The following is a 14,201-nucleotide window of genomic DNA, read 5'->3' as shown; positions in this document are numbered from 1 at the left end:
TAGAACTTAGCGCCTGGAGCGGCTGCTCCGTTCACCCTATGGTAGGGCCGGCTCTGGTTTTATGTATAAAAATATGCAGTGCTTATCTTGAATTCGGTGTTCATTACAATACTAATTGTGTATTAAAATGTGGTTTATCAGTTTTTTTTAAAACAAGAGATAGTGTAAATTAATTATAATAAAACAGTAAACAGTATCAGCACTTAAATATTTTTAATAAATAATTTTTTCTTTTTTAAATTTTTACAGCCCTGCCAGTGGGAGATAGGTTAAGATGGATATAGAATAGAGTACAAGTACATAATTTTTACATTGGTTTTGATTAACATAGAAGTATTATACACCCATATAAACTACCTGCTATCATTGTGACTTATTGCTAAAAATCTTTTACTTGTGAATGATATGAAGACTATTGCTTGCAAAAATTATGAAAGAAGAAAGAAAATATTAAAACATTTCTCCTATCTCCTACATACAATCATTATATTATAATTGAAATAGATTTCTTTAAATTTATGCATATAGCATACCAGTGATCTGATGATTGTGTCTGCAGTTTCCTTTGATTTTCTGGGACGAGATAATTTTGGCACTGTCAAAGATATCACCGATTTAAAGTAGAATCATAAAAGCAAACTATTCGAGTACTTAAATATGATATTAAAAAAAATTCGTCTTTAATAAATTTAACTATAACATACGTTTCTGGCAGGGCAATTGTGTATTAGATATATCCTGATTGGCATTTCATTATCTTTATCTTCTCCTAATAATCATTCAAATTTAAATTCTGGTTTTGTAGAAATGCTGCCACTAATTTTAATATTTAAATTAAAAAAGTAATAAAAAGCCTGAGTGAACTATAAATATGCATAAACTTAAGTTTGATACACATCTTGCATATTGTCTTTCTGTACCCTAAAAAACAATTGCTTCTCATTACAGCAGTGTTTCCCAATTTAATTTGGCAACAGATCATTATATTTAAATAAAATTTTTGCAGAATTTCAGAAAATTTTTCTGCAAAAAAAAAAGGATCACATTATCATTTTTTACTTATGGAAATTTTCTCACAGAACTTTAGTTTTTACTTTTTAGAATCCTGGAATGTCTGCAGAATAAAAATTGAGATTCTGTGGACCCCAGGATTCTGTGAATTTAACTTGGGAAACCCTGCATTGCAATATCTTGAATACATGTATCACTTTAAATGAAATAAAAGATTCATCTATTGCCAGGCACACAGAATAATTTCCAAAGTTTTTGAAATTAAACTATATTAAAAATTTACACATTTCATTTTATTCTTCTTCCTCATGATTAAAAATAAAATGGTGATGTTCTAGCTATCTGAAATAATTTCAGAACAAACTGGAAACCACCCATCACAGGAAAAGAAAGGCATCTATCTATTTGATACAACAAACTACTTTGCTTTTTAATTCTCTATTTCCAGTAATTCTTGATAGTGACAAATATAGATAGATGTTTCTAATTACACCAACAAACACTTAAGAGACTAGCAATGTTTTACTACAGTTTCTTTATAAATTGTAACCCACAAATTATTTCATAAACAAAAATTGAAATAAAGGCATCAGAAACCTATTATGTAAAGCAGTTAGCTTCCATCACCAACCGTCACTCCCAAAGCAAGGTGCACTAACAGTCAGAAATTATTATTTTCGTCACTGTCCGACTGTTTGCCGATTAATACTAAAATGTTCGTGACAACATATGAATCGACAGCTTTGGTTTTTTCAAGTTTGTCAATTGCAATTCGTAAGATGCAACTTTTGACAGCAGTTTTCCCGATGTGCTAATACAAATATTTTCACCATTTTGCAAGTTCATGTATCCTAATGACATTCAGATGATGCTATTTACAGATCTATTTAATTCTATGTTTGAATGTTTCATATAATTAGTGGTAATGTATTAAATGTTCTTCACATTGTCATTACAAATAGCTACCTTATTTCTCTTCCAGAATTGTACTGCATCTCACTCACTTCAATGATTAAATAGATATGTAAGTAAGGCAATACAAATTCTATTTTAATCATTTAGATATTATGAATTGAACTAATTTTTTTCTAATTAATACATTGATCAAACAGAAGTCTCGTTGTGCTTATCTGTTGGGGAATTGTGCAGGGAGGGACCGTTTGAAGGGCACGGAGTGGGAGCATCAATCTTGATGGTTATTCCACAGTCATCCTCATCATCTTCTTCTGCCATGGTAGACAATCGTCTACGTTCTTCTTCATTCTTTGCATCTTTCTTTGCTCTCCCCCTCTTCTTCTTCCTGCTGTAATTATAAAATAAATTATAATCTGTCGTATAAACAATACATAAAATATTTAGTATGATGCAGAAGCAAGTAATTTCAAAATACCTACCTGGCTTTTTTTTGCAGGGCAGATGAGAAAACAAAGGAATGCAATGTGGAGAAAAAAAGGAAATAAGATTGGTTTAGGAGTTGCTGTAGCATGTGCTACTAAAGTCCAACTATATTACTGGTGATCTAGCATGTGCCAATTCTTTAAGAGCATGCTTTGTTATGATCATCAATAGACATTGTATTTTATTTAGAATCTTGTCTATATTGTTATAATATATTTTATATAATTCTTATTAATCATAAAAAAAATTATCAAAATGATGATGTTTTTTTATTAATTATATTTTAACAAAATCATTAATGATAGATTAAGGCTACTGAATATAATGGACTTAATGCTGTAAAAACAACCTATTTTATTGAAATACACATGTACACTATAAGATATTATTATAAATTATTTCAAAACAATCTAGGTCAATAAATTATTGAAACTCTGCTATAATGAGGATAAAATAAATATCATCCTTATTTATTAAAAGCAAAAAGTAATTAATTAATATAATTATGCAAAAAAGTAATACCTCAGGTTAGTAAGTATAATTTTGTTTTTGCCTACATACATTTTATTATAATTTATTTATGACAGATCAGATTATTAGTACATTCCTTAAAATACGTTATACACCCTTATTACAAAATTATGGTAATAAATATTTCTTTATATTAGTTTTTTATCACACAAATTAATTTATATTTACTGAATAAAAATAAATATTGCATTTAATCATGACTATCCCCCTCATTAATATACAATATAATATTAATCAAGCCACTACTTTAGATTAAAATAATTTTATATAAATACTACTCTAACTACTTTAATTAATGTTTCTGGTTCTGATCAAGTGACTTTCAGATAAGTTAGTATATTTTAAATAAACAAATTTATTGTATAGGTTGAGCAATTATAAATAGATAGTCTAATAAAAATACTAATAATCGCACTTTGATGTGAAAACTTTTACATTTAAATTGTTGTTGATTAATATTTTTTATATGCATTTTTATGTAATTATTACAATTATTGTATTTAAAAGTTATTAATTATAATCAATAATTTTTCATCTAATCATTTATACTTACATTTTGTATTGAGATTTATATTTAAAGAAGCGTAAACCAAACTTTTTACATCTTTGAAAGGTTTTTATTAAATATACTATAGTTAGTTAATCATTAAAATTTATCAGAGTGGATAAATCCAAGGTCATGGTCATCATGAAAAGAGAGACATACTAAAAAGGGCTACAGGAGTACGTAGATGCAGCGCAATACAATGAAGTGGACAGTAGATGGGTGGAGAAACTACATTCGAGAGTTAATATACAAATTATTCCACACGCTTTGTAGTAATTAGCTTTGTTTATAAAACAGTTAGCTTTTAGTAATTTATAATCATCATCATAGTGAAAATATTTTTCATTTTATAAATAAAAAATCATATATTTAATACATATTTATGTTAAATGAAAAATTTTGTATGTTAGAATCCTATCTTTTGTATCATGTATAATTTGAAATTTAAAATCTTAATTAAATAATTTTTTTTCACTCTTTCCACCCTGTAATTAATTAACTTGTTTTAAATCAACAAAGATGTATTTAACTTTGAATATTGTTAATGTGTTAAATACATTTGTAAATATCTACAAATGTGCATGTATTAGCAAATATATACTTATTAATATATATATTACAATAGATAAAATAACATTAAGAGAAATAAGAAATCATCTGTTTTAAATAAACAGGTTTCTAACAAACAATATTTGGTTTCACATTATCAATTAGTTCTTAATGTCCATTGATGACCAAACAGGAAAAGAAATTCTAGTTAAACAAACAGAAAAGCAAAGTCAACTAAACTTCAGCAAATTAATGTGCATTTACTTAAAGCTTAGCCACAGAAAATAATATATAGCAACCAGATGAGACTATTTTGGCTTTATTACATTTTTAGTGTATTAAGATTTCATAGAAAAAAATTTGTGTGAACATTGGATTTAATACAGGAATTATAAAATTTCTTATTTAAAATTTAATGTCGTTATAATTAAGTTTACTTTTTACTATTGTAAAGTTCCAAATACTATTTAGTATCTAGAGTACCAAAGTCATTTCTTCAAGTAATCTGATATAAAAACTTATCAAAATCCAAAATTAATCTCTTTTGAGAACAATAATTTACTTTGAAAATAAACTAAGTTTGTTAATTAAAATTTTAAAAAATAATAATTAAGAATTCTTCATCAATTAAAATTAAAATATGTAATTAAAAAAGCAAGCTTTTCAACATTCCTCACCTGACAGCATTAACAAAGACTGATTTTGGCTGGAGTTGTGGTGTCTTCTGAACTTGCTGATCAATACTTTGCCAAAGTCCAGTTTGTGCTAGTTGTTCTGATATGTTAATGGCCGACTGGTCACCGGATTCATTTTCTCCTTTAAATTTTTCCACGGGTACCTTTAAGATGTTACCATTTGCAAGAGGAATAGCAACATTTCCTGAACTAGCATTTGGTAGTAACATTCCCTATAGTAATTTTCGAATTCATTTATTAAAATTTCTCTTTTAATAAAATNTTCATTAAAAAAAGTTTTATTTTATTTTATTCTATATTATATAAAAACATTTTTAAAAATAAAATTTAAATTTATATTCCATTATTTATACTATTTTTTTTATCAATCTCCCATAAAATTATTTCATACATTTATTATAATTAAATAACAAAATACAAGATTATTATTAAATACTGTGACTAATTTTATTTTTAAACAAAATGAAACATTTTATATGTACTGTATATTTCATTCTGTGAAACAAAGTACATATACTATGTGTACAGAGTGTAATGAAACACCATGCCAATATTTTACAGATAGATTCTGTGGTCAAAAAATAAGCTTAAAATCCTCTATAAACTTCTTCCAAAATCTGCTTTGTTTTTGAGATCTGCCAAAAAAGAAAGTTATTTTCAAATTTCTCACCAGAGTACCAACATTAGCATTATTAATTGTTTAAATTTTCTATTTTTTTAATGATTTTGTCAATTGTTTGAGGTAACTACAAGTAAATTTTGCCCAAGTAGACCTGGCTATAATAAATGTGAAAAAAAGACTTATCCACTTTACACTAAAAAAATAGTTGAAAAAGCATGTTTTTTAATGTAAATTTACTTTGAATAACATTTTGTATTTTACAAAATTAAACAGAATACTTTACAAGAACTCAAAATATTCACCAAGTCAACAGAGAAAATTCTGAGCAATTCAATTTCCATATATTCAAAACAACAACTATCATTTTGGCAGAAAGTTTAAAATTGGTTTCCAATATCATTTTTTACAGGCCAGATCTCAAAAATGAAGTAGCATTTCAAAAATATTTATACAGTATTTTAAGCTTATTTTTGATCTAGAATCTATCCCTAAAATATTGGCATGGAGTTATGTTACATCCCGTGTAAAGAGAGAGATATTTTGTATGTATTATAAAATAAAAATTTGCAATAATTTCCAAACTGAAAAATTCTATACCTAAATAAGATTAATTTTTACCAAACTCATGAATTGAATTCATATATGTAGCATGTTTTATATATTAACAAATATTAGTAAAAATAATAACAAAAAAATTAATTATGTATTTCTTCACTCAATAAGAACATACAGACAGTAAAAATAAAGTTTTTACAGCCCTGTTCAATTTCGCAAAATGAGTAAGATCAGATTATTAGCATTGAGTGTGATTCAGTAAAGTATTTGGAAAATTCGTATTTATTAGTACATCTGAAAGACATTAGTCAAGATATTAATATTTAATGTAAAAGAAAAGAAAGAATTTGTATGTTCTTTGCAACCAAATTTACAATAACTTATGACTGTATTAAAAACAATAAATGCACAAGCAATTAAATCAATAGAAATTTAATAAGTAATAAAATTTCAATAATAATAATAAGGGGATATGTAAAGCAAAAAAGAATATCCAACTGGACAATCTGATCAGAAAAAAAAATAAATAAATAAATGAATAAACTTTGAAATTCAGCATTTAATTTTGAAAAACAAATGTTTTTGGCTACTTTAACAAGCCACCTTCAGGTTTTAACTACACATAAAGGAATTCCAGAATGATAGTTCAAAATAATTTGAGCATACACATTCCATTTGACAATGTCAATATTACAAAATGACATCATTAAAATAAATGAATAATCATGAAAATAACATTTAAAATTGTATTAATAATAACCTAAAAAATAATGAAACATCAAGGTTATACAAATATATTATAGTGTGATGTACTGTAGAATAATGACAGTAAGATAATCTAGCAGTATAGAAGATGCCATGTTCATAGATGTCCTGTGGTTTATGCAGACTTTTAACACTGTTTATATATATCAAGAATTTGGCTAGAGCTGGGTTGTGCATTCTCCTAACTAAAACAGCATTCTTCCAAATGACTACATGGTTGCATGTTACAGAATTTGTTATTTTGTATCACATTATGTACACTTGTGCATTATTTGTGTTTGGGCATTTTCAAATAATTTTAAAATGTTCCTTTCCTCACATTCCATTTTGGAACACATTAGTCTGAAGAAGATCTAAGTAGATTGAAAAATTCTATCTGCATTAAACTATACTGGAATTTCATTTACAAGTTTTGTGTTTTTATATGACATGGTTGCATGGTAAATGATGAAAAAGAAGTTGAGTTTGTTAGAATTATATTGATGTTCCTTGACTTGTACAACTAGAAGGCAAGAAGTATATCATATGTAGATGCTGTACATTCCAAAATGCCTGTCCTCAAAGGAATTACAAACACTCCTAATGTCTGGAAGATGTCCACATCTTCCTTAAGGCTGGTCTACATCAGTGTTTTTCAACCTTCTTGAATACGTCGCGCGACCCCTTTACAAGTTAAAAAATTCTGGCGACCCCCCTAGGGCCATATTACAACTATATCAGTGACTTTAAAAATTATGTATTTAATTTTCTTTCTGTTCAGACAAATTATTGTTGATTAAAATGAAAGTTTCAGAAGAATCAACAATAATTTAACACACAAAGTATGAAACTTCCTTTAATTATAACATTAGGCACAGGGAACTGTTGACCTGTTTTTTTTTTTTTTTTAGGATCTGAATTTTCAGCTTCCACTTTTCTATTTTTTATTTCTATTTGCAAATCAGCTCAACACTTTTTCCGCTATCATTTTCTGGGGTGGGCTGTAATTCTCGCTGAAATTGTAGTTTTTTTAATGTAGTGTAGGACTTACAAACACTTGTCTTTTTCTTCTACCTGTGACCCCCAAGGGGGTCGTGACCCACAGGTTGAAAAACACTGGTCTACATCAACACTTTATGAAACATTTATCAGTCAAGATATTACAAACTCTCAGGTCTACATATGGCTACATTTTTATGAATGCTGTCCCTCAGTTCTGAGGATTCAATAGTATGAAGATACTTTTAGTTATTTTTGCAGTGTGTCTTTTGAGGATAAAAAATTAAAACATTCTGTGTTTTATGCAAATGATGAAGAAGGGGTTACTTGAAACAGACAGATATTTTCTACTTTTATTGTGAAATTATATCTCAGTTTTTAAGGTTCCATCACTTACCATGACTTGTATATCCAGGAAGTAAGCTGATGACATGCTTTCTTGTTCAATTAAAGATAAGACAATAAGAATTATTGTTAATGATAAAGAAATGCATTAGCATTTAATTTAACTTTCCAAATGATAAGGATATCATCCATATATACATAATATAATATGTTGTTGATATATTTAGGTATAAAGTTGAATTCAAGCTTCCTCATTACTAGCTCACATATTAGACTGGGATACCCATGGGCACTCATCTTTCGGATAGAGATGGCTCTGTCAAAGACAATGGAAGAGAATAGCAGAACATAAAATGCACTAGCTCCAGGGCATTGTATCAATGCTGTACTGATTTTAGGATTGTTGTGAGGAGTAAATCCCATATGTAAAAAACTGTACTGTCTTTTGGCATTAAATTTATTTGTTTGATGAATTAAATACAAGTACAGTAGAGCATCATTTATCCGAATCAATTGGGGACTGGGGTTGTTCGGATAACCAATTATGTACGAAAAAATATATTAATTTATCCCATATTGAAATTTTTCTCCGTTGCGTGTCACTTCGTGTTGAATTTTCGTCGATGTTAAGCCTAACGAAGACTATTGTATCATTAAAAATTATTTTTTANTTAAATTAGAACAAGGCATTTTTACCTAGCCTGCTCTCTGGGAAAACTAAAGATTTTCTGTTTTTTAACAGGAATCACATTCACTTTTTGGTTGGTGTTACAACCGGCTTTGGTCACTTTTGTATACATCTGTGCTGACTAAAACTTTCCTCTACAGCACCTCATTTCTGAATGTACAGATCTCTGCTCAGATAGTCTTGTCCATCTGGGTTCTATTTTGTCGAGCCCTGGTGAAATCTCTCAGCTTTCCTTTAGAAGTCTGATGTCTATTTTATAAAGAGGTCAGACTTCTGAAGCTATCTTTCTTGGGTGCTCAATGGACCTTTCAGGGCAGAGTATATTTGGTCTACAGGCCCCACATGTACAACAATAATAATATATAGATCATCATATTATTATTCTGTAATTAAACTGTTATAGCTAAATGTAAAACAAACAAGAATGTTTAAAAATATTATTAGAAATGTATGATCAACTTAAAATATAAATTAGACTATTGCTGTAATAAAATTAATTAATTATATGCTAAGAGTATTGTATAAACATTGATAATAAATACATTGGAATTGTTCTAATTCTAACATATTTAAAACATATGTGAACATGAGAACATTTTTAACCTAAATGTGTTAGTTTCTGAATGTGTGGGATAGAGATTTTGATTTAAATTTAAAACAAATACAGAAAGTGTTATTGAAATATAAAATGTGAATAAGAAATAAATAAAATATGAAAATGGATAGCTAAGATAAGGCTAAGTAAAATTAAGTTTAAATTCAGTTAAAACGAAAATAAATCTAGATTATAAAAACTTAAAACCTTAATTTTTAAAGTGTTATCCAAATATCAGGAATTTCAAGAGTGGAAGAGTTGCAGAGTTTTAATAAAGATATGTGTAACAACTCCCAGATGAACAAGATTCTCAAAATTTATTTTGATGTATGATGTATTTTGTGATTAAAAACTAAAGAAATCTTATCAAATCTTTTATTTATAGATTAGAATTATTTTAGTAATAATTATAATAAAAGCTTAACTTTAAATTTAAATATTTTCTTTCCTTTATAACATATCCTTTCTATTGATAATATACTTTCATTTATTTATGTAGAATTATCAATAGAAATCCTATAATTTTTCTAAAATTAATTATTTTAATAACAACAACAACACCAAAACAACATAAACTATATTTTAACAGTTATAATTAATAAAGAAATTAAATATTAATGTATATTTTAAAATTTATAAATAATTTCTTTGTATATTTAAATATATGTTTAAAAAATTAAGCAAAAACCTAAAATTATTATTTAATACAAATAATTTACATAAGTAATTATTTCTAAAATATAACCTTCATAATGAAATTACTGTAGAATATATCTAGATAATTTTACATTTTTGTTAAAATTGAAAGAAAACCTGATGTTATTAAATTCTGACTTTAAATATATTTTCAAATATACAACTTGAAAACAATACCCATACAATCAGAGATAAACTATAAAAATTTTTAAATATTGATTGAAATTAGATGATAGATTTAGGATAAGTTGATCATTATCTACATAATCTATTATATTTTTAATAATATAGAGCTCAGTGTTGTGTGTCTACTTTGTTTGTTAGTGTCTTAATAGGGTTGCTCTCATGTGAGTACCATGGCCACATCCAAATATGAGTGACATCCACCAGTACCAAACTATATAATAGGGTCCAAATTGGGTCACCAGACAACACTCCATTGTATTCAACTTTGTATCTGCATTAGAGGCTCTGCAGATGTCAACCATGCATTTCCCCTAAGTTACAACCCATGCATGATTTTTGATTCTAAAAAAATGTGTGTGAGGGTATGTCTATTGGAAATGTTGGAGCCAGTAACTGTTATATGGTATAACCCCATAAGCTTCGGACCACACACATTGGAGCCAGTTGTGCTGTTGTGCTTCTGGCTCATGGTCAGTGGTTTCAAGATCTAACAATAAACCACTGCCACTGACTCCTCCATAACGTACGGTGATCCCAATAGGGATAAATCATTGTTAAAATTTATCCAAATCAATCTCCAACATTGCTGGGTGGCTTCTACAGTGTGTAGAGACAAAGGCTAGAGTCAAGTAAAAACTTTAGAGTTTACATGACTGTAATCTGTTATGGATTTTACACCTTGAAATAGTATTAGACAAGGCCAGGTATGCAGGCAAAACTTGGGGTCTGCAACTATATGTCCATAGGGTATTTTGGATTTTGATTATGGTGCTCAACCCACAATAGCTTATGCTGTCTTAGTTTCATGGCCTAGAGTACATTGAAAGGACTAGTCTAAGCTGCAAAGTTTGTAGCATACTGCATGTCTTGTTTATATTGGGAAAGTATGTCTATGATCCCAAATAGTTCTCAAGGTTCTATTGGATCTTTCTCCTCTGCACCTGTTCATTCCAGCTAAGGTGAGAGAGGATCTTTATAGGCTCAAAAGTGCTGGTCAACTTATTTCTAGACCAAGTACTATCAGAATATTGCTCTACTGGGGAACATTATGAAAGAAGACACCTTTTTGATGCATTCTGACAGAATGTTTCTTATGTTTATGCTTGACACATACTATCTAATTTCCTTTTCCACTTGACTGGCATTTGTATATAGTGACCTTTCTTCACAAGGCAGTCTGGTTTACAGACAGATCAAAACTGATAGAGGCACAAGTGTCATTTGTGATAGGTAGTCAAATAGGGGCTTTTTTGTTCCGCTGGGTAGATTCCTCATTGTATTTAAAGCAGAGTTGCTAGCTAGCAAGTTATTTGGTGTGTTTTCACAAGTTTAAATAGAAATCCTCTTAATAAGACTATCTACATTGTTTCTGACAGTCAGACTGTCTTAAAGGCACTTGACTCTTGTTGGGTGACCAGAGTTGGTTATCTGGGTGGCTTCTACAGTGTGTAGTGACAGTGTGTATAGGATCTTTCTTTTGTTGGTATCAGGATATTAAGATATTGCTGGCAATATAAGTACTGATTTACTGGCCAAACAGGATGCATCATATTCCTTTGTAGGGCAAAAATCAGCTTTTGATATTTCTTATGATACTTTCTTTACAGCTGTTAAATATTGGACTACCCCAATCATAAGCAATGAAGATTAATTCCTAGTTTAAATTAGAACAAGGCATTTTTACCTAGCCTGCTCTCTGGGAAAACTAAAGATTTTCTGTTTTTTAACAGGAATCACATTCACTTTTTGGTTGGTGTTACAACCGGCTTTGGTCACTTTTGTATACATCTGTGCTGACTAAAACTTTCCTCTACAGCACCTCATTTCTGAATGTACAGATCTCTGCTCAGATAGTCTTGTCCATCTGGGTTCTATTTTGTCGAGCCCTGGTGAAATCTCTCAGCTTTCCTTTAGAAGTCTGATGTCTATTTTATAAAGAGGTCAGACTTCTGAAGCTATCTTTCTTGGGTGCTCAATGGACCTTTCAGGGCAGAGTATATTTGGTCTACAGGCCCCACATGTACAACAATAATAATATATAGATCATCATATTATTATTCTGTAATTAAACTGTTATAGCTAAATGTAAAACAAACAAGAATGTTTAAAAATATTATTAGAAATGTATGATCAACTTAAAATATAAATTAGACTATTGCTGTAATAAAATTAATTAATTATTAAGATTTGTAAACTCATTTTCTTGAGTAATTGTAATTAATGCTAATATTACATACTATTAAATGATACCCAATAGTAGCATCAAATATTTTATTTTGAGTTTTTTTTTAATTGAATGTTTAGCTTATTTTTATTTTTTCAAACAGTTATTGAGCTAAAATTTTCTTTTTAAAATCATTTCATTGTAATCATTTTTTGATAAAGTATTTAGAAAATATCACATAGTTTCAAAATAGTTAACATAAAGAAACAGAGCAAGCACTCCTATAATTTTTAGTTTAGTTAAAACTGTTCAAAACAGATGCAATACATAAACAATCTTTGAAAAATGAAGTATATTCATTGCTTCATTTTTCAACATACTTCAATACTTCAGTTGATTTTCATATTCAAACATATTTCCCAATATTCTAATTGACTATGAAAACGTTACACAGAAAGAGGAAAAGCATAGAATATAATAGACAATTCTCAATTCAAAAACCTTCATAGTTTATAGATTTATCATTTGGTACAAATAATATCAGAACACCCAAAAAACCATCAAATGAATGAAAATGATTTCATTTAAATAATATTTATTTGATGGTTTTTTTTTTGGATGTTTTGGTGTTATTTGTATTAAAAGTTTGACCAGTTTTTGCTGTAGTGAATAATTTAACATTTGGTTTCTGATAATGTATTTTAATTAAAAATTTGAATGTATAATCTGATACAACATTTGATGCATTGATACTAAACCAAATTATTTAATAAAATTAATTTAATTATTAATTTAGATAAGAGATGGCACCTAATGTCTACCTCTAATATCAAATTACTTAATATCTAACTATTAATAATAGCCCGATTAATTATGATGGTTGTTTGGTTATTCGGTGATGGTCGAAAATATATTGTAATCATAAATTTCTATATATCAAAAACTTGGCAAGATTATGCTATCTATCAAAAATATATATATAGATGAGATGAGATTAAATCTGTATTTATGGTTATGATCTGGAATTAAAGAATTAATGCCCCAATAGAAAAATCATCATTTCTATATTCAAATAAAATAAGGTAGATCATCATAAAAGAGTAGTTTGATATTATCAAAAAGGATGCTGATTTTTTTGTTTTGTCAATGAACTGTGATGGCAAACTGTCAATTAGAGTTGTTTCATTCTTTGTGAAATTTAACTAACATTCTGAGATTTAATTTTAAAAGTAAATACTTCATTTTAATTCAAATTTTCAACAAAAGAAGCATATTAAACAAGTAATTCAGAATATTATCCCTTAGTGGCATAATTTTGATTATTAGATGTTCTAATGGCATCCTGATATTGAAGTATCTAGTAACTGAAAATGAAAATTTTTTTTATAAAAAACTGTCTAGCATTTATTTCAAAATAGTTAACCCATATATCATTCAATCAGAATAAAGCAAGCTATTCATATAATAATTGTTTTTTATTCATTTTTATTCTTTAATAATATGGTCATCTAGTTTACAGACTTTCCAACAATTTCTAAAATTATTTTTTTGTTGATTATCCTATTCTACATTAGCATTATTAATCTAAATCTAAATTAACTGACATGCATAAAATTCAATTTTTGAATTTTATAATTATCAGTTAATTTGTGAACTGAAGAAAAATAATTATAAGCCAACATTTTACACATTTGATGGTTTTTACTAAGAGAAAAAAACTATTAAATGAATAATAATTTTCATTAAAAAAAGTTTTATTTTATTTTATTCTATATTATATAAAAACATTTTTAAAAATAAAATTTAAATTTATATTCCATTATTTATACTATTTTTTTTATCAATCTCCCATAAAATTATTTCATACATTTATTAT

General features: G+C 27.7%; 1 protein-coding gene across 1 annotated transcript in view; it reads right to left on the bottom strand.

Annotated features, from left to right (window-relative positions):
* Positions 1-14,201, bottom strand: part of LOC111624881 (sodium-driven chloride bicarbonate exchanger-like) — an 84,517-nt gene continuing 70,316 nt past the window's right edge. Inside the window, exons 23-24 of the mRNA XM_023367855.1 lie at positions 4,714-4,943; positions 1-2,314 (exon numbers count right to left, since the gene is read on the bottom strand). Coding sequence (XP_023223623.1) covers positions 2,116-2,314; positions 4,714-4,943 — 429 coding nt within the window. The 3' untranslated portion in view covers positions 1-2,115. The remainder of the gene's footprint in view (positions 2,315-4,713; positions 4,944-14,201) is intronic.

The sequence above is a fragment of the Centruroides sculpturatus genome, unplaced genomic scaffold (assembly GCF_000671375.1).
Source record: "Centruroides sculpturatus isolate CEXI.00-Female unplaced genomic scaffold, Cexi_2.0 scaffold476, whole genome shotgun sequence".
NCBI classification, from domain to species: Eukaryota; Metazoa; Arthropoda; class Arachnida; order Scorpiones; family Buthidae; genus Centruroides; species Centruroides sculpturatus.
The sequence above is the reverse complement of the archived record's forward strand: the minus strand, read 5'-3'. Positions and strand labels throughout refer to the sequence as shown.